Consider the following 23,519-nt stretch of genomic DNA (forward strand, 5'->3'; position numbering starts at 1 on the left):
CCCAATGTTACTTTGAAAGGTGAAGGCAATGCTTGTTTTGTTGGAGTGACTTGGCATGTTTATCTACAGATGGATGTCACAAGTTTCCATTTAGTGTAACAGAGCCACTTTCCCCCTGTTAACTACTTCATTAGGAAAACAGACGACATAGTAACAGACAGAACGCTAACACTACTGATCCCTAAGGCAAAGCTGTAGAATTACATTAACAGCTATTAATGGATTTGTCTGGCACCAATAAAACGCATGTCATAAAAACATCAGGCAAAAATTCAACACCAATATCATCCTGCCAGCACAGAGGATTGTGATAACCCTATAAAGTGGAATTTGACAAACTGATGACGTAACCAAGCCTCTCAGCAACACCTCATTTGTAAACAGAAAAAAAAATGCTGTGTTAAAAGTATGTCCAAAATCTACAACGGCCCTGCAGTAAACTCAACACAGATGCTTCAGCTTATCCCAGAAAACTACAGATTATCAGCGTCTGACATGGGCAGCGCACAGTGCCAATCATTTTCAATGACGGAACAAAATCTCCTTATGAGCCCTGCCACTCAGAAACAGCCGTAAAACAAATGGAGACTTTTAAAAGGATATTGCATCATAGTTAATGTAGCTCATTCACAAAATCAAACAAAAACATTATGAGCGGAAAGTCTGAATAGCAGTAGCTTAATCCATATGGCTGCTTATTATTTAATAACAAAACAGTGAATGTATTCCATGTCAACAAAACACAACAGCATCTATAATGGACACTTATTTTAAATAAATCAAGTTTTACACCCACAATATCCACACAGCACACTGGGCCCTAACCAAAGCTGTCAGCATTTACACAACCACCAACTCCATGTAGTAACCTATAGAGAGGTGGATATTGATTGCAGAGGCACTAGCTACTGCGAGAATACTCGTTGGCAGTCTGTAGAAAGCTGAGTGGTGGATGTATGGTGTCAAACCTGCTCTAAATACAGACACCTGCTGGTCAGTTTCCTTGGAACAAAGTAAGAAGTCACTTTCTAAGGGTCAGGAGGTCAGTCTCAAATGCTTTATTTCTTTGTGTGTGTGTGTGTGTGTGTGTGTGTGTGTGTGTGTGTGTGTGTGTGTGTGTGTGTGTGTGTGTGTGTGTGTGTGTGTGTGTGTGTGTGTGTGTTGGATAAATCAAGCAGGAGACACGGAGAGAGCCCAGAGTTTTAAAATCCTGGCTGTCGGTTGTTAAATCATATAGCAAAATAATTGGAATGCACTGTTTGATACACAATTCATCAAAAAAAGAGAGAATCTAGTTTTCAGTTCCACATTTAAACGTCATGATCGTGGTTTCACAAGCCTTTGCCTCACTCTGCAGGGTTGATTTCAGATCAACGCAAAATGCCATTGTTTCCAGACCCGTAGGGTGTTTTACTCAGTGTTAATATTAGAGGAAATAAAACCATAACTGCAGACATTTACAAATTACAAATTTATAACAGAAGTCCCACTGACTTTTACATAATAATATCTGAGCAAACAATGTGTGCATCTGGATAAAAGCGTTACCCATGAGGGAATAAGAAGACATTAAACATTTTTGTGTTTTTCTGTGCTCACATAAATACTTTTTCTTCTTGGAAAAAGTGACATTCTGTGACAAAAATGGCCTGTTTTAAAACATAAATGTCAGCTAGCATCTGTAAAGTAACTTGTGATGAAAAATTCTGCCGGGGAAGAGAATCTTGGAACAATATGGGCTACTAAAAGTGCGTTCGCTCTCTAGGGGCAGAGAGGAAAATTCAGTATGGAGCAGTATTAGCCTAGATTCCCCCAGTAGATGTCGGGGAAAGCATTTAAATCTCAGAGGAACTGGAAACAGCACTGAGCCACTTATCAGCCCTGGAATAGGACAATTCCACTTTGAAGACCAGCCAGATTCAAAGTAGCATTTTAAAGGGAACAGTGTGTTTTGGAAAATTGCCATTTAGATACACAGAGACAATCAGGATCAGAGAAAATATCTGATTTCCAAATAAAAACAAATAAAGCAGCGATTAGCATTTAGACTGGAAGACGGAGAGGACCTAGCACCCGTCATCAACGCCTAGCTGGCTTCTCCTGTGGAGACTGATCTACAGGATGCAGTGAGATGTGGTATTTTCTGCATATCCTTCACAGTACAGCATGGAAGTTGGGACATCTGTTGCTGTGTCTTCCTGCTAGAAAAAGCACTGATAAAAAGCAGGACTATCCACCCACAGAAAATGACTCAAACGGCTCTTTACTCTTTCCTTCTTTCACTGCCACTCTCTCCCCCATTTGTGTTTCACAACAGAGCAAAGCCACAGTTCTAGTTGATAGGCTTAGGGCCCAACACCATTAAATATCACCACCTGATTAGAGGAAGGTAGACTGTCACATGACGTGTCAAGGCTTTGGGTGTCAACAGATCAGCGCAGAAAAGCAAATGTGATTTTTGTTTTTCTAAAGTGGAAAAAATTGTATTAAGCGTCAATCTGATGAGCGGTGTTAGACTCTATTTAAATCAGATATGCAACAAGACGTGGTCTCTGTTAGTAATGATTTCATGACCTAATTCCACTGCCCACGTAATACTAATGACCTTCTCATGCTTGCCATGGTCCTATCTCAGCTATTTCCACCACTCATAGTAGGACATTCTGCAGTAATTCAATATCAGATCAATTTTTTATCTGATGGTGAATGACGACAGTGCACGTTAGACGTTTATCATTCTATATAACCCTCTTTAAAAGACTGAGTCCAGTGAATGTGCAGACCCAGAAAGGCTGAAGCAACAAAGCAAATAAAGAAGTAGAGAGTGTGAACAAGTGACACACTTTAAAACTGCCTCTTCGTCAAGCTCTGCAGCAGTTTCCCACATATTATCTATTTTCACTTCAACCAAGGGTGAAACATTCCACTAAACCCTTTAACTATTAACTAAAGTGCACTCCAGCACTCCAGTGTTATTCTCATCACAAGCAAAGCCAGACTCGACATAATACCACACAATTAAAGATGGATGAGACAAAGTGGCAGTGAAAAGCCTCCACAGTTAGTCATCATCTCATCCAGATCAAATGCCACGAGTATCGTTTGACCCGCACTTATTTTTTTAAAAAGCTTGAAGAAACTCATGATCTTCTGTTTCTTAAGCTGCACTTTTTTCACAAACCCCTAACATGTGCACAAATGCCAATGTGGATCTTTTTAATTACTTTTTATTGATATTGCTGTGGGAGGAACTCCTTTCAGAAACTTCAGACAATTTAATGAGAACTACATGACGGAGCTGGCAACGTTCTCAGCGTGGTCTTGTAAACAAACAAGCTATGTAATGAAGTCTGTGTTTCTGAGTGACCCCAAAAAACACTCTGTTTTGGCATTTCTGCGCTGCAGCATCTGACTTGTCAATGAATGTAGACTGGCACCAATGAAGGAAGCGCTCATGCATATACTGATAATCACCTGTTTATAGATTTCTGAAAACAAGAAGGCATTTTCTAATGTAAGTGGCCAGTATTTATATGTTGCTTTTTATCAGCTTTGCTTGGGATTACTTTTTAAACTTGCAGAAAGTAGGGCACCTAAACATCTGTTATTATGAACCCCAAATTTGGCAATCACAGCATTTAATTTCTTGTCAAATTAATATGGAGGAGGCGTGTGTCGTTAGATTAAAAAAATATTTAAGGTGAGTTTCAAAGCGTTCTTTGCAGAAAACCCTACCTGGCTTTTACAATGTGTTCCTGGTGAACCCATGAAAAAGGTTACACGTTTGGTATCACACTTGCAACAGTGCAGCCGGCCAACGCTGGCGAGGTCTTGGACTGTCCTGCACATATTTGACATTTAAATGTCTGCCAGCCTCGTCGCTCTGCTTTGAATTATCTGCACTCAGCAGTAAAGTCAAAGCAAAACGTCGCATCCCACGTGGGACATAGATAATACAGAGACGTTACAGACTGCTTGATTAATGACTACAGTTAATACTCCTATGATCCTCCGCCACATGTGCTTAACAGCACAATAACACGCATTTTTCATTTATTTACAGTTTGTAACAAAAGCAAGTGAACGCAACACTGTAACTGATTTAACATAAAAGCAGCACATACAGGTACGTGCACTCGCTTGTTGCAGCCATCCTGGGCATCGGCGGGGATCGTGGTTGCTATGCAAACGAGTGACAGCAAAGCTGCAGCCGCATGGGGCACGGGCTGCTCTGCTAACGTGGCGATGAGGGGTTTACTTGAGGCAACAAGCTAGTAAGGTTAGCTGCTACCCAACGAGACGGCAAACCAAACACTCAGAATGACGTTACTATAACCACTGAACGAATTCCTTCATATGCTGCGACGATGAGAAGACTAAAATTACAGCGTGGATGCCACGAAACGCGCAATTTTTTCCCTCATTTTGTTATTCAGCGCTGTCAGAGCTAACTAGCAGTTAGCTCATAAAACATGGGTTAGTTGTATAGATACAAGTAACGTTGACTAAAAATAGCAAGTTGTGCTTAGCGGTGTGCTGTAGTAACAGAAACTCACTCTTTGTCGATCAGGGAAACGATCATGCACTTGCTCCTAAGCTTCTTTTCCAGTCCAGCGTCATAGCACGGTGCTGTATGGAGACAGCTGGGTGGTTTAGGGGGGCAGTAGGTGGGCTGTGACGGACGGTTGGAGAACAAGTTGCTCGGTTCCTCTCAACATGGAGAGTGCGGAGTGGACTGGATCATCTGCTGCCCGTCACACACAGGGAGCTATGGCGCCACCTGTGGCCATAGCAGCGTACAACACCAGCTGCATGTGACCTACAAGATAAACACCGGCACACATTTCCGCTTCAGATTCAGTTTCACGTCTGCTTACATTTACTATTGTGGAAAACGCTTGTACACAAACTGGGACCAGTCAAAACGGACAAACAAAACTTCATAAGTGAGAATTTCCTACTGACATATACATTATGTTTTTAATGAAGTGTATTACATAATGTAAACATACTCCATGTAGAAAATAAAAATATACAATCATAAAATAAGTTTACATGCAATATCAGATACTCTTTAGGCAGCACACTGTTCCCTGCCAGTGTATGTCATTTTGTTGTAGTAAAATGACAGATGAAGACTTTTACTTTTGCGGGGTTGATGTGTAGCTAATTTCATGTCCCAGAGGTGGGCATTTGAAGTTCATCCAGATCACATATTGGGCATATTTTTTATAAATAAAAATCTAAATGAAATTAGAAAAAAATAAAGTATAAGATCTATACATGCTAATCTGGTTCGATCTCAAATCTAGAGTCTCAGTTCATCAAGATGTTGCAGAGAATTTTAGCATTAAATATTCATATTAGATAAATGTAGATAGTAAAGATAAAGACTCTCAGACTCAGTGAAGTGTTCATATAGCTTGGCAGAAAAATTATAAGAGCAAACATTTTCACACAATTTTTTTATTATAAATGTATAATTCATATTTGCACATACAGTTAGGTCCATATATATTTGGACAGATTTCCCAGAATGAAATTCAAATGAAAAAACTCAAATGCACCTTAAGTGTAGCCTTTCAACTTTAATTTTTTAGGTAGAATAAAAACATTGCATAAAAGTGTGAGGAATTTTTTTAACGCAATCCCTTAGTTTTAGGGTTTCAAAAGTAAATCGAGAAATTAAAAGACTAAGAATAAAAATTTCATTTCTAATACTCGAAAGCCCTTTGCTGGTATTGAAGCCTGAAGTCTTGAACTCATGGAAATCACCAGATGCTGGGTTTCCTCCTTTTTAATGCTCTGCCAGGCCTTTACTGCTGCAGCTTTCAGCTGGTTTTTGTTTGTGGGCCTTTCTGTCTGACGTTTAGTCTTCAACAAGTGAAATGCATGCTCAATTGGGTTAAGATCAGATGACTGACTTGGCCATTCATGAATATTCCACTTCTTTGCTTTAGCAAACTCCTGGGTTGCTGTATGTTTTGGGTCATTGTCCATCTGCATTATGAAACACCACCGAATCAATCTGATTGCATTTAACTGGATTTGAACAGACAGCATGTCTCTGAACACCTCAGAATTCATTCAGCTGCTCTTCTGTCCTGTGTCACATCATCAATGAACACTAGCGTCCCAGTGCCACTGGCAGCCGTGCACACCCAAGCCCTTGCACTGCCTCTGCAAATCTAGCCTAGTCCAACCTAGCCTTTCTATTCTTGAGACTTATGTGTGGCTTGCAGTTGCAGTGGAACTCTGGATTTACTTTCTTGCAGTCTTCTCTTTATGTTAGACTTGGATATTGATTGGCCACTTGGTTGTGAAGGGATTTCTCTTGACCAAGGAAATGATTTTGCCATCATCCACCATAGATGATGGTGGATGATAGACATAGACATCCAGGTCTTTTCGTGTTGCTTGGTTCACCAGTGCTTCCTTTCTTTCTCAGAATGTACCAAACTCTACATTTTTCCACTCATAATATTTCTTGGATGTTTTTTTCTTTTCTTTTCTTGCATTTTAAGGATGGCTTGTTTCACCTGCACGGAGAGCTCCTTTAACTGCATGTTGTCTGTTCACAGCAAAATCTTCCAAAATGCAAGCACCACACCTCAAATTAACTCCTAAACCCTTCATCCAATATCAATGTGGATACCCTCAAATGAAAGCTGGGAGTCTGCGCATTATGTCCATGTCCATTAACTATATTCGGAAAATGTCTTAGTAAACAGGCAAAAAGCAGAACTTATGTCCAAATATATATATGGACCTAACTCTAATCCCTGGTCTTTACATAGAAATGGCCATATTTAAACTGTAGTGAAAAAGAGTGGTCTAGTACCTTTGCCTAGATCAGATGACAAATATTTCATTTTCTCTTTACTGTTGTTTTATATTCAATTTCAGAGACGGTTAGAAAAAACATCCTAGTGTAATCCATTATGGTGGATTTGTGGCATATAAGCATTTGAGGTCTTTTATTATTAAATTTGGATCACCCAGTTATCTTTTGTTCTATTTTAATTTTCCAATTGCAGGTCAGGATTTATGTTCAAAATGGGGCATTCAAATGCCAGATCTACTTTTTAAACATCGAACTTATGGACCTGAGAGGCATGAGACAGAAATTATGTCGGGAAGTGGGGGAGAAAAAAGTAGAAGCCTGAGAAACTGCAGGCCTATTTAAGCTGACATGCTGAAAAAATCTTACATTTGTGGAAAAACAATGCTGTGTACAAAAAGTGGTCTTTTAAACCACCTCAATACTGTACAAAGTCTTGCAACAGAAGGCCTGATGTGCTGAGCTGTAAAACTGTCAAAGTCTCCTTGTGAAAAGCTTTTTCCTTACAAAGTAAGAAACAGACATGGTATTATTTATTCATCCGTTGAGGGTGCACTTATCTACCTGCAACCTCAAATTGAATAATTCAAAGGTGTAACACCTCAATCCTGCTCTGTAGCATGCAGTCATGTATTGTGTTGGTCCTTTTGATCCTTCCATTTGACTCAAACAATTTGGAAACTATATACATAATGAGTTTATCAGACATGCTGCAGTAGCTGTGACACAGTGTGCAGTTTGTTTATTTTCTGAGTGATGAGCTTTGTAAATAGATCCAAACTCACAATTGTCCAGAGGTAACATTAAAGCAAGCATATGAATCTTTAATCATATTGAAGCTGAGGGATTTAAACAATAAGAGGAGTATTACGCCCCTATTTTCCAGAATTTATAATATATATAATCCCATTTCATATGACAGGTTAAAATGTATACAAAATTTGAATCCTTGCCTTTTTCTATATATATTTTCACATTGTACCATCAAGCATCATATAAAATATCCTAAAACCTTAGTAATTATTATACATATTTTTCATTTAAAACCCAAATGCTTAAAATAGCTTTAAATACACTATGATAAAATAAAAATACGTTTTAAAAAATATCTACAGGCGTACTCTTTTACTAAATTATCTTTAAAAAAGTAAAGTATCTGCCTCATGGAAAATCCTGTCCTTTAAGCCTGCACTTCTCTGGCCATTTTAACATCACAGTATTTCCATACAAGGATCGGATATGTAGCAGGAAGTGACATAACATTACAGTTTCTGTGAGGAATGCACAACGTAGAAAATAAGGAAAAAAATGGACTAAGTTCGTCAAAGTACAAACACCATAGATGCTAGGAACATGTTTAGTTTAATTGAGTTCCTGAGCTTTTTATTGAGGCAAGTAAAATTGCAAAAATAAAATTGTAATAAAAGTATTGTATGTATAAAGAAATAATCCGAACAGTCTACAAAGCACTGGCCAAAATATTAATGCTACTGAAAAAAACATCTCCATAGTAGACAGTGTAGAAGACAAATGCATCCAGTGCATTATTCACAATACAGTGCATACATGTGCAAAAGGCTCCTTCATTTAAACACATTGCAGAGTTCATGTTGGCTTAAAATATGCACAAACAGACAGCTGAATTTCAGATGTCTGTCTTTTCCATTTGAAGACATAAGAGTGCCACCTATTGGTGAACTGGTGGAAAAAACTCTTTAAAAGGCACACTGTCTTCATAACAGCATTTGTTTTATACAAGGCAAAGGTTATTATAAGTTTTTCCTGATCAAAAATACCTGTACAGCATCCATCACACTACCTGAGCAAAAAGATCTAATTATCAGTGAGTCATATACAGTATTAAGAAGCATTTATAAAACATCTGAGCAATACAAAAATATACAATTATAGCAAAGTGTCCAAGACACATAATCCATTATTGCAGCTCTACGTACAGTTTCGTCCACTGTCAACATTCATAAATCGTAACAAATAAATATCAAATAATCTGAGTTTGAATCCAGGAAGCTAGATGACTGTTATCAAAAGCCTAAAAGGTATAAAAATAAATCCAGGAAAATGTGCTCACAGCCTCTCCTTCACAGATATTTGCTCAGTTTCTTTCTAAAAGTGAAGAGAGATGGAAGAACTGATGGACTTCTGGGCCTATGAGTTGTGGTATCCGTTTTTGGGAGCCCCCTTTTTTGGGCCTATATTTTCATAGATTGCCGCGGTGTTTTGGTAGATTAGATCCACATTGGTCCCCGTTCTCGACCGGATGATGTCCAAAGCACACTGGTTTAAGAACACATACTGGTCCTGCACATATGTCAAATGCAAAAGTTCATTGAGATATGGCATATTACTCATCACGTCAAACAACACACTACAGTGAATGTGAACATTCCTACCTCTGTCTGCACCATAAGCGGTCGGTGCATGCGCAGATCATGAACAATGCCGAACACATCCACTGTATTTTCTCTTTCAATCTGGAAAATCAGTCTGTCTATGGCTATAAAGGTACCTGTGCGCCCCACACCAGCACTAATCATAAAGAACATAGAAACACAGATATATAAATATATATATATATATTTTTGAAAACAGGTCACACTGGATAAATACAAAGTTGTGAGTGTATTTGCATGTGTGCTCTGTCAAACCTGCAGTGGACCACTGTGGGCGAGTGTTTTGAGTACTGGTTCATGTGCTCTCTGACTAAATGTCTGAAGCTGATGAGGAGCTCTGTGGTTTCTGGTACCCCGTGATCTGGCCATGCTGTGAAGTGGAAGTGACGAACTGCTCGGGTTTCTGCTGTTTTCACCTGAAGGACAAAACAGCGAAGCACCTCAAAACAGCTGAAGATCCTCAAGACACAATAACACATACTAGTGATGAGAATTCCAGCTCTTTTTAGAGAACTCGCTCTTTCAGCTCGGCCCACTATAAACAGCTGGCTCTTTCGGCTCCCAAGCGGCTCTTTAGGTTGTTTTGTTGCTTTAATTAATTTATTGTCAATAACAATATAAAGTTATGCACAAAATGAATTACTAATGTAAAAAATAGTGGGGTTTTTTATTTATACATGTTTATTATATAAATATGCTTTTATTTATTCACTTCACATAAAATGTAAAAAATTAATTTTAAAACATATAAACATATTACAAAAAACAACTATTTACAATTCAACTTTTAACTATTTAAATGTTCAGCTTTTTCTGTTTCAACAAATTTAAAGTGAAAAAACACAAAACACTTCAAACCACAACACAATAAAATATAGAAGATGCCGCAATTGCTGGAAACTGGAATTGGCTGGGCCGCGCTATGAATTATGGGATAGGCCGGGCCAATTCCAGTTTCCAACTATGGCGATAGCTACTTAGTTTTAATATTACTTTCTGGCTCACAAAATAAACTTAAGATAAGGCAAGAACGTAGCTGTGTAAACTTCAAATATCTGCTCGGTTTATCAAGACATCACATATTGACAAAAGTGCTCCGACGTTTTCGGACACGTTCTTGCACCAGTTTGAAGTTTTGCGAGTTCATCTTAATTTTTTTTCTCCCATGTCCCTCGCAGGGCTCGGTAAGAGAGAGGGAGGGTAAGAGAAAGGAAAAAAATGAATAAATAAATAACACGGCTCGCGATAAGGAGCCGGCTCCCATCGTTCACTTCAAAGAGCCGGCTCTAAGACCCGATTCATACTCGACTGATACATCACTACCACATACCTCAAACGGTAACTGGACAACATGACAAAAATGTGTTGCAAGGATTTATGTTTTAAAGCAAAAGCAAAAGTGCCTTTTTACAACAATCAAAGATACAAAGTATTAGTTATATAGATGTAAACAGAGAGAACTTCAGTCAACACTGACCTTGTTATTACCATAGATTTGTTAAGACATTGGAAAGTTTAATAGGTAGTCTATTTTGGTTGCAGGACGCCTACTGTAAACCATGTTAAATATTCAGGGACCATAGGGTTTTCCAATCTAAAGGTTTCTCCCTTTCCTAAAAATACTTCTGAAAAATGATAAATATTTATTACAAAAATAATTTACAAATATGGATATATGCTGTATGAAGTATGCTTCCTTCCCATTGTTACCAAATGCTTGGTGATAGGGGGTCGTGTAATTGTTGGGCTTTCTTCTATTATTGTAGTATATTTATCTTTAGCACTGACACTATATAGACAAAACAATATTGAAACCAATGTGAAAACCACTCACATTTTTAATGTCAAAGTCCCTGAGGGTCCAGTCCTCAAGTGTTATTTCAGAGGTTGCTTTTACAATGATGTTGTCACACCGCTTGGTACCAGAACTCCAATACTGCTCACATTTTACCTGGAAAGGAAATGTTTTAGCTTTAAAAAAAACCTGCAAACATTGTAAAAATAACATTTACATAAAAAAAAAACACTGTAAAAACATCTATCGTTTCATTTTACGCTATCATTTATTTCGTGGTGTCGCAAAATAAAAAGTTTAAGGCAATATTTTTTCAACGTTTTGTGTCACTGCAGTGGCTATATTAATTTCTTAAAGTTCTCTCTTTCTCTTATATTTAATGTAACCACACTACAGACGGAAAAGAGCATGTTTTTACGCGTTGTCGTAGCAACAACGACGGTAAAACCATCGCGTGTCAGCTTGTTTATTTCCCATACAAACCTTTCACAAGAAAGCTCAAGATCCTGTTGAGACTTTTCAAAATAAACTGAATCACATGAAATAGTTTGCAGAGTGTTTACGGATGAGAAGCTAAAAAGAGCTGTCAGAAGCTCAAAAATAAACCTTAAAACAGGCTTTTCACCACAGCACGCCGTGTAATAAATACTCACAAAGAAAACGGCAGCCATTACAACTTATGACTAAAAATGTGTCATTTATGCATCTGTTAAAACACTCGACTCCAGGTACACGACGTCCAGCTGTAAACACTTCACGCAAGTCGCCCGAGATTCACAGAATTTACAGAAAATGTTAAAATTTTGTGATTTATATCGTAGTCGGGACGATAGATGTATTATATCGGGATATGAGATTTTGGTCATATCGCACAGCCCTACTAGAGCTACAGGGGAACATCACATGACTGTATAGAGCATTATTAAATTTATTGCCAATGCAATCATATGGCACATTGACTTCTGAGGACATTTTAGACGGCACTCATCATCAAAAAGGTTGCCGACCCCTGGTATAGATGGAAACATATGAATAGATCACAGGGATTCTAACTTTTTCCTCAGCTGTATTGTTTCATTCTTGGCCTCTATTAGACTCATTCTGAATGATCAAAATAACCCTCGTTTATCTGACACCTGGTGTTGATACTACCCATGTCTTAAACGGTGTCCCTTCGTGGTCACGTTCCCTTTATGACAACTTTCTTCTGATTAGCTGTCCATTGCAAACAAAAAGTTTGGGCAGCAAGTGGGTGGGATTACTGTGGTCACACTGATATCATACAGGTGTATAGAGTGGGGTTATGTAAACCTGCCATTAAATTACAGCTTACATCCACCAAGATCAGATGATTGAAGTAGCAGCAGGAGAGGAAGGGGGAGAAAGAGGCAGTCGCTCCATATATGTATATCGGTTGATAAGCTTAACATGGGAATGCTTTAACATTTACTAACATTCAGAGATGAACTTAAACACTTGCTCTACTTCTCTCTGGGATAACTTCCACGGAGATGAAATGCCGGGTTGGTAGCGAGGCTCCAAATGCTCAACCAGATCACCAACAGGTCTCGCACGCCACAGCCGCTCTATCACGTGCTCCAACGTGCTACGGTTATGAGCTGAGTTATGCCACGTCGCAAGTTTTGTGAGATTTAAGGGATCGGATTACATTTTTTATTTCTCTCCAATATTCGATACAGTAATTTAGGTCAGTATTGGACCGATTCAGACACGTAATATCAGATCAGTCTATCCCTACTGTAAACATGCTTGTCCTGCTAGTTGTGGTGTTTTTGTTAATACTCACTCGTCCCTGTTCATTACAGCGTGTCAGCATGACCAGAGTCTGCACATTCTTCTCCCAGATCATCCTCCAGAAATCGTTGACCGTGGTGGGTAAAGGACCTTGAGCTGCAATAAACTCCTTCCTCGAGTTGTAACCCTGCCAAATAAAATGTGAGCTCAACCACATGAAACAGCAAGTTGGATTTTTCTGAGACGTTTTTCAAAGCAGAGTTTACATGAAGGCAGAAACGTTTAACAAATGGCAATGTCAAGAAGCAAAGTTATATTGCTCAGTAGGATGCTTGCTGATGCTGCAATGACTGTGGCAGAGAGCTGCCTCAAAAAGTGTCAGTACGCACCGGCATGTAGTTAGCATTGATGTAATCATCAGACGGACTTCCATGGAGAATGGAAAGTTTCACCCTAGAAGAGTCATCTAGGAGGTGAACAAGAGGGTAAATGAAATGTAAGAGATGAAATTAAAGGGAAATGTAATGAGCATGAAAGGAATTAAAAATTATTATTGTTAAAAAAAAAAGTATTAGAAATTATTTTCCTACACTGTTATGCATTAATAGATGCATGCTATTGTTTGGTTCAAGGCACAAACTAAAATGGTAGCAGATGCTGTAAGGCAGGCAATGATATTGTTTAAAGAGTGAGGGTGTTATGGTCAAAGCAGCAGAGATGGATTTGTTAAAGTGACTCACATGGAAGCACATTGTTGTAGCGATTCTTAGGCTTGTTCTCCACATTCAGTGCATGTAACTTTGACTGAGCTGTGCCAACAACCTTCAGGTCCTTTAAAATACAGAAAAAAAAAGTTGGTGGCTACATGTGGAGTACCAGAGAAGCAAATGAAACTTTTTCCGGGTAGTTTTTCTTTTTTTTGCCCTTTGCATTACATTTCAGTATTATTTTGGCTCATTCTGGTAACAGTAATTACATTTGATTTTGTTTCAGTTGCACCTCTCCAAGATGTCTCTTTTCAGGCAGCAAAAAGCTTTTGGAGCACTGTAAGTAATACTGTAAAGCTGTACCAGGAATGATTTATTGCTGTTATACTGACATTGACACTGGTGAGTGTGTCTAGAACACAAATTGTTAAAATAAGAAATAAAAATAAAATTGTTCTACTATGAATAAGTATATTTACAAATCAAGAGTCAGTTAATATATTCAGTTTTGGGGATTTACCTCAAATTCTTCTGCAAAGCCACAGTTGGAGTCTGCTCTCTGCTTCTTGTAATAAGCCTCAAAGTCCTCCACACTCACGGCCACACTTCTGCTCAAACCAAAGTTTAGGCAAGAGTGATAAGGTGCTTTCAGGAAAGAATTAATATTTGGAAGATATGCTGAAGCTTTGAGAGTTAAAAAATGTTGTACTTACACTTTGGCTCTATAAAAAATGCAAAAAAGAAGAATAAGTAGCAATTAGAGGAACAATTGTTGTCTAAGTATATCATACATACAGTACAACAAAATGATAAAAATACAAATTTTACCTTAAAGATTCAATCTGGATGTCTGGTGATTCTTTTTTGGCTAGCCTATAGGAGCAGATAAAGTATATAAACTGTAAATATAGAATTTATTCATATACACGGATATTTAATGAACATGTTTTTATCACTGGTGATAGTGGCAAACCTTTTCCAGTAGATAATAAAGGCGATGAGGACACTGAAGAGAATGAGAAAAACTGCTACTGATACAGCAACAGCAATAGTAGTGATAGCTACAATGTTTGGAAAAAATGTAACAGAGAAATGAAGAAAGATTTCATTAGGCAGTCGTAAAATTAGAGTCGTTAAACATCCTTGGATCAATCTGTAGTATGAAACTATTGTGTGTGACACCATTCGATTGCACCTAACTAGCAGAATTTACTGGCTCTTTGATAAAAAAATAAAAGTGTACTATCAACTACAGCTCAACCAATAAAAGCAGTCACAGACAAATGAATGCATAGATGTTTTTGAGCACCATTAAGGAAAAAGGATTTTATTAGGAACTGGTATTTTCTATAAAAGGCTTCTCTATGTATCTCAAACTCTAGATTTTAAGTACATTAGAACACTAATATTATTACACAAAGCCTTACCTATGCCTGTTGAGCACTCGCGATACACAGGAATGCTGGGATTTCCATGGCTTAGAGTTATCACAGTCACATTATATATAGTATTGTGGTTAAGGCCAGAAATGGTATAATTGCAAGATGCAGTTGCACTGATGTTGTTTCCATTTACAATCATCTGGAAGCCAGTGTGTTGGCCATGGGGTGTGGTACATGACAAGATGATTTGTGCAGTATTGTCGTTTGGACCTTGACAGCCTAAGATTGTCACTGGGCTTGCATCTGTAGCATGAAACAGAAATAAGGAAAAAACAGAACACCTCTAATGAACAAATCTGTCAGTTCTATTAAAGTATAATATTTCTATCAAATATCTAAAGAAAATACAAAATATGTTTTTGACAAAATTTTATTTGTCAAAAACAGATTGTTCAGTTATCTTTTGGTGATAGTGGAATCATCAAAATTACATTTTTCACATGTAAAAGATAGGTGACAAAATTTTGCAGAATTATTACTTAGTGTCCGTACTTGTGCATTTGGTGATCATTACTGGTGCACCCTGTGTTTCATCAGAGGTCTCTGTGGTGACATAAATACTGTAGCACTGACCAGGTTCCAGGTTAATGATAGTATAATTAGTTTGTGTAACTATGAGGTTCTGCATTTGGGAATTAGTTTGATTCCAGGACAAAAAGTATTTATAGCTGTTCTTGTAGTCAGGTGGATTGGTCCAGTTGACTGTGATGTATGTCTCTCCTGGAGTGGCCGTGAGCTCCTGCACTGCCAGTGGTCCTGTCAGACATTAGAGAGATATTAAAGTTAATTCATACAGTAATAATGAAAGAGGAGACTGCCCAAACTTCTCCAATACTTCTTTACAGAAATGAAAGCCTTACTTGTTGTGACCATGTAGACATAAACTGTCTCACTCTGAAATCCCAGTTCCCCCACAGTTTTCACAGAAATGTTGTAGGAAGTCCCAGAAGACAGGGAAGAGATGTTCATTCTGGTGTTTGTGGTACTATTGTTGGATTGCTGGGATGACGTGTAAGTCAGCAGGTAGTAGAAATTAGCACCGGTCATCAGAGGCGCCTCTGTCCATCGAGTTTCAATGGAGCTCGTTGTTTTATTCAGGATCTCAATCGTCCCAGGAGGGTTAGGGACTGGAGGAAGGGGGATGCAACATGTTACCTTATGTAAGTGCTCACTGTTTTAATTAATTTTGTTTTACAGTTGTTTAGTGTAGTGTCAAATTAAACTTTATCAGTAACAGCTAAATTCTCAAAACCTGCTGAAGTAAATAAAAACATACATACATATTAACATAAATGTGACTACACTCAAAATTGAAGACATTTATTCTACTCACGAGTGGCGTTAGTAACAAGTTCAGATGACGCATTGAAGGGTCCACTTATTGTGGTTAACATGACGCTGTGCGCTCGTCCAGCTGGCAGGTTTTCAAACTGATAGGATGTATTCAAAGAGTTCAGGGATTGAATAGTTGTATTAGGTGTTAGGTAAAGACTGTAACGCTCCACATTTCCTTTAGGTTTCGTCCATGTCACTGTGATGGAACTATTCGAATGACCTGAGATAGTGGGCTGTACTGTCTCGGGCTCTGTTGATGTGATGAGAGAACAAAGGATTAAAACATGTCAACAATGATAGTCTGACAAAGAAAACTAGAAAGGGCAGCTGAGTCGTACTCGTGTACTGAGAAGTGCAGACTGTTTGTCCTTCAATGCCATTTGCTGCCATGACAGAAACACAGAAGGTACAGTTGGTCCCAGGGTCGAGGCCTGAGATCTGTATGGTTTCTTGTTCCAGGGTGTTGTTTTTGTAGGCACAGCCTGATGTAGCAACTCGATATTTATAGTCAGCCCTGTACTCAGCTGGCTTCGTCCAGTTCAGATTTATAGCAGTTGTGTTTATGGTTTCAGCCTCCAACTCAGTAATACCGTATGGCCCTACAAACACAGGAGGAATTATTATTATTATAATAACAACAGCAGTATTATAGGCACATGAACAGCACTTTTCTTATAACAGCTCTCTTTCACTGGAATAATGATAAACTACCCAAGCTCAGCTTTTGATGGTTGCTGACTTTGGTTGTTTTTACTGATTTAGTTTGAGTTTAGTATCGTGGATTTCCAGGAGAAGCAGAGATTCTGACAACATATACTGTACATACGTGTGAAGTAAGACACTGTCACAGGATCTGCCTGAGTGCCATCTGCTGTCAGTGTAGTGACAGTGAAGTTGAAGTTGCTCCCAGAACGAAGATTTCTGATTGTTGCATTTGTTATGTTCACATTTAATTCGTTTACAGTAACATTGGACTCGTTGGTGACCTGCACCCAGTAAGAGTAGCTTAATTTGCTCTCCTGCTGTGCCCACACCAAGGTCACTGCATTTGTAGTTATTTCTGTCTGAGTCAGATTGGATACAGGAAATGGTCCTGAGAAAATGAGACAGATGAAAAACCTGTGATTGCTGCTACATGTTCCTCACACTCAGAGGAAAAAGAAATACGATAAATAGTATTAACAATATTACTATTTTAGAAAAAGGACACCTGCATTACATCTATGTACTCAGCATGTCGTACACAGACAATTGATTCCAAACATTTTAAAATCTGTCTGAATGACATTTTGTTGTCACTACATCCCAAAAAAGTAAACAAAACAAATAAAAACAAACAAACAAAAACAAATACAAAGTGTACCAGTCAAAATAAACTCTATCCTTTTTCTTTCACTCTGACAAACTCAATAAAAATAAAATAATTAAAAAAACCAGGAAAATCCACCATAACAATCACAATCTCATCAGCTGTATGTCTACTCACTGGTATAGTTTACTGTTGTCACTGATGTACTTTTATATCCCATCACACCCACAGTAACAACAGAGATATTGAAGGGGCTTCCAGATGTGAGGTTTCCCAGCAGGAACCAGTTGTCTTTTGTCACAAAGGTGTTGTTAGTGGTGGTGACACTAAAGTTGTATTGATTGTGGTTCATGTTCTGTGGAAGGGCCCAGGTGAAGTTGATGGAATTAACAGTCTGAGATTGCACTGTGATGGAGCCAGGAGGGTTGGGAACTGAAGAAGGAGAAGGATTTGATTATTTGATTGATTAATTCAAACAATACATGTATTTTTAAAATAGGTGTTGATAAAAATGCTGAATATACAATTTGAGGTAGAAGTCAGATTGTCAATGAAACTCACAAGTTGCGTCGCAGACACGTGAACTGTTACTCTGAAAAGGTCCACTTTTGGTGATCAACTGGACACAGTAGATTACTCCTGGTGTCAAGTCCACAAAGACTATGTTTGTAGTTTGATTGTTTACATCCGTGCTGTTCACTAACTGTCCAGCACTATTTAGCACAACACTGTAACTGGAGACCTTCCCTGTCACCAGTGTCCAGCTCACTGAAAGGCTAGTTGTGGTTCCTACGGCTGTAATGTTTGAGACTGCTTCAGGCACTGGATAAAAAAGAAGATTCAAATTAAATGAACATTAATATTGGACTAATAGGGGCTGAGTAGTAACACAAAGAAAATGTCGACCAAATTACTTGTTTTCTGACCAAAAACATGTTTAAAGATTTACTTTTAGAAGTTTATATACCATCACTAAAACCCTGATGATGTTATATTTTGGCTCGGGGTTGAGACCTTTCACAGAAAGGATAGAAACTAAAGAGCAAAGGTATCGAGCTAACAGCTACTGATTGTCAAACAGGGAGGAAAACTTTTTATGAAAATTGTAGGCTTCAGCTTTACTGAAGCTTCTATATCTGCCTGTGGTGCCTGGAACTCTTTTCTCTTATCAGTTCCCCTTTAAGAAAAAAAAATGCTATCCATATAAATAATACAATATCACATATAACCAAGCTCTGACAGTCTGTTGGGGATCACTATAAATTGCAAGATGGATTAGGAAGACTTGACTTTGAAGCACATTTCAGAGATTTTTAAGACATACTTGTGTAACTCTGTGTATTTTCCTCTGTGGATTTGACCCCTGCTATAACCGTGAACACAGAAAATGTGTACAGCTCTCCAGAGGTCAGATTATAGAAGGTGTACGTCTCATTCTTTGTCGAATCATTCTTTATCTCGCTGCCACTCTGTCTCGCTATGACCAGGTAGGAGTAGGAAGGCTTGTAATCATTTTGTCTGGACCACGTTAGCTTGATGGAGGTCGTGGTCACACTCTCCACTGTGATGTTGGTCACAGGTTTGGGCACTGTAGAAATTTGCAGTTTGAAGTATTCAAGTGACAAAACACAGACCAAACAGCACTGATACTTCAACAGTTTGACTGAGTTTATATCTTAGTTCTTACTTGTGTAACTGAATCCCTTCTCCACCGTAGATTCACTTCCTTCTGCAGCTTTCGTTCTGACTGCGACACTGTAGTTAGTTCCTGGGCTTAGATTCAGTACAGAAATGCTGTTATTGGTGATGTTTGTTGAGTAAATAAGTCCTCCTGTGTCATTGTAAGTGTCAACTAAGTATATATAATACGATTTGACCCCCAGTGGATTTGACCAGTTCACATTTAGTGAAGTAGTAGATTCAGGGCTGACTATTAGATTCCTCACTGGGTTTGGTACTAAAAAAAGACAAATTGGAAAACAATGTTAAACAACCGAAGTTAAATGATTTGCACTTATTACATCAAAGATCCATGTTACATGTCATACCAAACTCTTCACACCATATTTCCTCTCTATATCTTAACAATAAACTGTCCAACACTAACACTCATATTATATGTTGATTAATATGAATTGTTCTTAGGTGCTAGCCAGTAAAACCACGCATTAAAAACAGACAGTCTGACGGCTTTGTTTTTCTCTTTGTTGTACTTACAGGTAAAAGAAGAATTCTGAACAATCGTGCTGCTTAAATTTCCAGGTCCAGTAGTTTTTACTGTTACAGTGTAATTGGTTCCAGAGTCAAGGAGTGAAAGCAAAGTGTTATTTTGAGTGGAAGTTGTGTTTTGACTGAGACCACCCACAGCCTGATAGGTGATACTGTATATGATGCCTGGAGCTCCGATCATCTCATCAGGTGTTGCCCACTGCAGCTGGAGTGAGGAGTTGCTCCGGCTACTAAAGATGATGGACCCAGGAGGTTTGGGAACTAAAGGGTACAAATAACACCATCTTAAAGTCATTTTGCTATTTTAAAGAAGTACAAAACAGTTCAGTCCCATAAAAATGTAATAAAATAAGTATACTCCTATGTTTCCAGATAGGATGCCAACCTTTATCTACACAGTTTTTTTGTTGTTGTTTCTGTTTTTAACTGTTTAGGTGTTTCTGCATAACGCATTTGAAAACAGCAATTGAATATAATATTTTTGTACCCAATTTAACATTTATTATCACAAGAATCTCATTATTCATGTTTGAAGCATTCTAATGGTATCCACAGTTGTTCTCAGGGTCTTCAAAAACATGGTGATAAAGAAAAGAGATTAGGTTGTTGGGCTTACCAGTGGCAAATGACACCTGGTCAGATGTATTCCAGAGGTTTCCAGCAAAAGCAGTAACTGTGATATTATAGAGTCTCCCGGGTTTTAAATAGGTGAAACTGGTTGTTGTGGCCATTGTTTGACTGGAGTTTGTAAACAAGTTTTCATTGGATATTTTGACCTGATAATAACTAATGTTTCCTCGAGGCAAAATCCAGCTGATGCTTAAGGTGTTGGTTCCTTCTGTAACACTAATGTTCCCAGGCTTTTCAGGCCCTGTAGAATAAAGATGTAAATGGCATTTTAATAACACAAATGTCCAAACGTTTGGACAGCTATACTGTAAATATATTTTAATTTCCTTCACTACTCGAAATTATGGATAAGGCATAAAGTGTAGAGCTTTAATTTGAGTAGGTTTATATTAACATTTAAAGAAGAAGTTGATTGATTTTAGTTGTTTCATTGTTTAGGGGAGTTTAAAAGTAACGACACAAGCGGCTACTTGACTTTGCAGTTTAAGCTTCACCTTCATTTAAGTCATAAAAATTAGATAAAGACAATCTGACTAAAGATCAGCACTTGTACAATCTCATCCTCTGTATTATTCAGTCTTTTTTATTTTTTTCTAGCCTATATTGCAAAAAATGTCAATATAGAAGTTTTAAAATATCACCCTATTAGAGATAAAACTATAACGATTATTGGAGCTGTTACTCAAACACAGAGTGAGCACAACTACAGCTGTTATATGAGGACACATCGGTGAGAGATCCAACCTTCTCACTTCAAAGGGCTTCTTCTTCTACATCTGGATTTCTTCTTCTACTTTCCTTTCAATTTAACTTATCTTATGATGATAGAAGACTCCTTATTTTACCAGATATTCTCAGCAGACAGTCACTAATTCAAAGTATGAAAAACATTTAAATGCTCGCTTACTTGTGTAGTTGGTGACAGTAGCACTCTGTCCTTTAGTAGAACCATCACCAGCCACTGCAGTGACATTTATTTCATACTGGACACCAGCAGTCAGGTTAATAATATTATAAAATGTCTCATTGACATTTACAGAGAAGTTCGTCCACTGTACTTTATAGAAGAAGCTGTTTCCCACTGGTTTAGTCCAGCTCACCAAAATAGACGATGTTGTGACGTTAACAGCAGAGAGACTCGTGACTACTTCAGGCTCTATGAGTGGAGAGTACATGAGGAGGAACAAGAAAACAAAAGAACTGTTAGAACAAGAACAATAAGCAGTGACTGCAACAGGTAAGAACCAAGAGAACTGAATTAAGGAGAACCTGAGAGGATATGTGAATAAATCAAAAACTTAATTTGGTAAAAAACAAACAAACAAACAAACATGTCACTCATGGATAAAAAGTGCTTTTAGATTTGAAGTCTTCCTGTAAAAAGGATTTCATTAATTTTTGAAGTAACTGCTTCACTAGAAAAAAAAAACTGTCCTAAAAAGTTGACAAATAATAAACTACAAGATAAAAAATGAAACAGTGACACAGTACAGAGCACGAGACCCCAGATCAGAAATGGTCATACTCTTCATCTTACTTGTGTATTGAGAAAGTGTTGCTACGTCACTTTGTGTACTGTTATCTCCAGCCACTGCTGTGACAGTGAAAGTGTAGTTCACTCCAGGAGTCAGCTCAGTGACATTTACTTTAGTTTCAGTCACAGTTTTATTCATGTTTATTGTTCCATCTGTCCACTCTACTCTATAGAATGACCTTTGACCCTGTGGCTCAGTCCAGTTCAGAAATATAGAGGACGTCCTGGTTTCACTGACAGTAAGATCATTCACTTTTTCAGGTTCTGTGAGTTACAGAGAGATAGATGCAAAAATAACAACACTAAGATTACTATAATTTTAACTTTAGAAAATGACACCATCAAATATGCTGAAAATTTAGTAAAGAACACCTAAGGGACAGCATTTGAAAAACACTGATTACAAATTGATTCAGAAGTTGAATTCCTGCACATCCTGTTTGTATACAGTGAAATTAACTCTGCAGCTCCCGTAGTTTGCTCATCACCAGCCACTGCAGAAACTCTAAATCTGTACTGCATACAGGCAGTTAGTGCACTGATGGTTATTTATGTGTTATTCACACTGTGATTCTCATTTAAATGTCTATCTGTCCACTCTACAAGATAGAAGCAGCTGTTTCCCTCTGCTTCAGTCCACTTCAATGATACAGAGGACGTTGTGAAAGCAGTAACACTGAGTAATCTGACTACTTCAGGCTCTGTAAGGGAGAAGTCACTACATGGGTAACAATTAAAATATCAGCTCAAGTCTTCTCTGTCTCAAAGTTACAGTAAAAATACACGAGCAGCAACATGCTGACCCTGTAACATTTCATGCAGCTGGAAGTTCAGAGGAAGCTCTAAACTAGACGTACAAAAGAAATGCAAACCATTATTGGAGCTGTTACTCAAACACAGAGTGAGCACAACTACAGCTGTTATATGAGGACACATCGGTGAGAGATCCAACCTTCTCACTTCAAAGGGCTTCTTCTTCTACATCTGGATTTCTTCTTCTACTTTCCTTTCAATTTAACTTATCTTATGATGATAGAAGACTCCTTATTTTACCAGATATCCTCAGCAGACAGTCACTAATTCACAGTATGAAAACATGTAAATGCTCGCTTACTTGTGTAGTTGGTGACAGTAGCACTCTGTCCTTTAGTAGAACCATCACCAGCCACTGCAGTGACATTTATTTCATACTGGACACCAGCAGTCAGGTTAGTAATGATCTTAAACGTGTCACTGACATTTACAGAGAAGTTTGTCCACTGTACTTTATAGAAGAAGCTGTTTCCCACTGGTTTAGTCCAGCTCACAGAAATTGCCGATGTTGTGACGTTAACAACAGAGAGACTCGTGACTACTTCAGGCTCTATGAGTGGAGAGTACATGAGGAGGAACAAGAAAACAAAAGAACTGCTGAGCCAAGAACAATAAGCAGTGACTGCAACAGGTAAGAACCAAGAGGACTGAATTAAGAAAGACCTGAGAGGATATGTGAATAAATCAAAAACTTAATTTGGTAAAAAACAAACAAACA

General features: G+C 38.1%; 2 protein-coding genes across 4 annotated transcripts in view; both read right to left on the reverse strand.

Moving 5' to 3' along the window:
- The window catches only part of osbpl5 (oxysterol binding protein-like 5), a 46,932-nt gene extending 42,128 nt beyond the window's left edge, over window positions 1–4,804 (reverse strand). The window contains exon 1 of the mRNA XM_026176484.1: window positions 4,557–4,804. The gene's annotated coding sequence lies outside the window, so the exon portion shown is untranslated. The remainder of the gene's footprint in view (window positions 1–4,556) is intronic.
- A 3,398-nt stretch (window positions 4,805–8,202) lies between these two features.
- LOC113027060 (receptor-type tyrosine-protein phosphatase eta) overlaps window positions 8,203–23,519 on the reverse strand; it is a 46,143-nt gene continuing 30,826 nt past the window's right edge. For all 3 annotated transcript variants that reach the window (XM_026176490.1, XM_026176489.1, XM_026176488.1), the window contains 26 exons: window positions 23,103–23,351; window positions 21,992–22,252; window positions 21,362–21,610; window positions 20,441–20,695; window positions 19,813–20,085; window positions 19,283–19,552; window positions 18,920–19,183; window positions 18,157–18,417; window positions 17,773–18,027; window positions 17,113–17,379; window positions 16,625–16,885; window positions 16,285–16,536; window positions 15,812–16,078; window positions 15,444–15,707; window positions 14,937–15,194; window positions 14,483–14,570; window positions 14,338–14,382; window positions 14,223–14,231; window positions 14,030–14,117; window positions 13,543–13,633; window positions 13,192–13,268; window positions 12,855–12,989; window positions 11,087–11,203; window positions 9,508–9,668; window positions 9,253–9,388; window positions 8,203–9,160 (listed from right to left, as the gene is read on the reverse strand). In XM_026176490.1, coding sequence (XP_026032275.1) covers window positions 9,008–9,160; window positions 9,253–9,388; window positions 9,508–9,668; window positions 11,087–11,203; window positions 12,855–12,989; window positions 13,192–13,268; window positions 13,543–13,633; window positions 14,030–14,117; window positions 14,223–14,231; window positions 14,338–14,382; window positions 14,483–14,570; window positions 14,937–15,194; window positions 15,444–15,707; window positions 15,812–16,078; window positions 16,285–16,536; window positions 16,625–16,885; window positions 17,113–17,379; window positions 17,773–18,027; window positions 18,157–18,417; window positions 18,920–19,183; window positions 19,283–19,552; window positions 19,813–20,085; window positions 20,441–20,695; window positions 21,362–21,610; window positions 21,992–22,252; window positions 23,103–23,351 — 5,006 coding nt within the window. In that variant the 3' untranslated portion in view covers window positions 8,203–9,007. The remainder of the gene's footprint in view (window positions 9,161–9,252; window positions 9,389–9,507; window positions 9,669–11,086; window positions 11,204–12,854; window positions 12,990–13,191; window positions 13,269–13,542; window positions 13,634–14,029; window positions 14,118–14,222; window positions 14,232–14,337; window positions 14,383–14,482; window positions 14,571–14,936; window positions 15,195–15,443; window positions 15,708–15,811; window positions 16,079–16,284; window positions 16,537–16,624; window positions 16,886–17,112; window positions 17,380–17,772; window positions 18,028–18,156; window positions 18,418–18,919; window positions 19,184–19,282; window positions 19,553–19,812; window positions 20,086–20,440; window positions 20,696–21,361; window positions 21,611–21,991; window positions 22,253–23,102; window positions 23,352–23,519) is intronic.

The sequence above is a fragment of the Astatotilapia calliptera genome, chromosome 7, assembly GCF_900246225.1.
Source record: "Astatotilapia calliptera chromosome 7, fAstCal1.2, whole genome shotgun sequence".
Classification (NCBI taxonomy): domain Eukaryota; kingdom Metazoa; phylum Chordata; class Actinopteri; order Cichliformes; family Cichlidae; genus Astatotilapia; species Astatotilapia calliptera.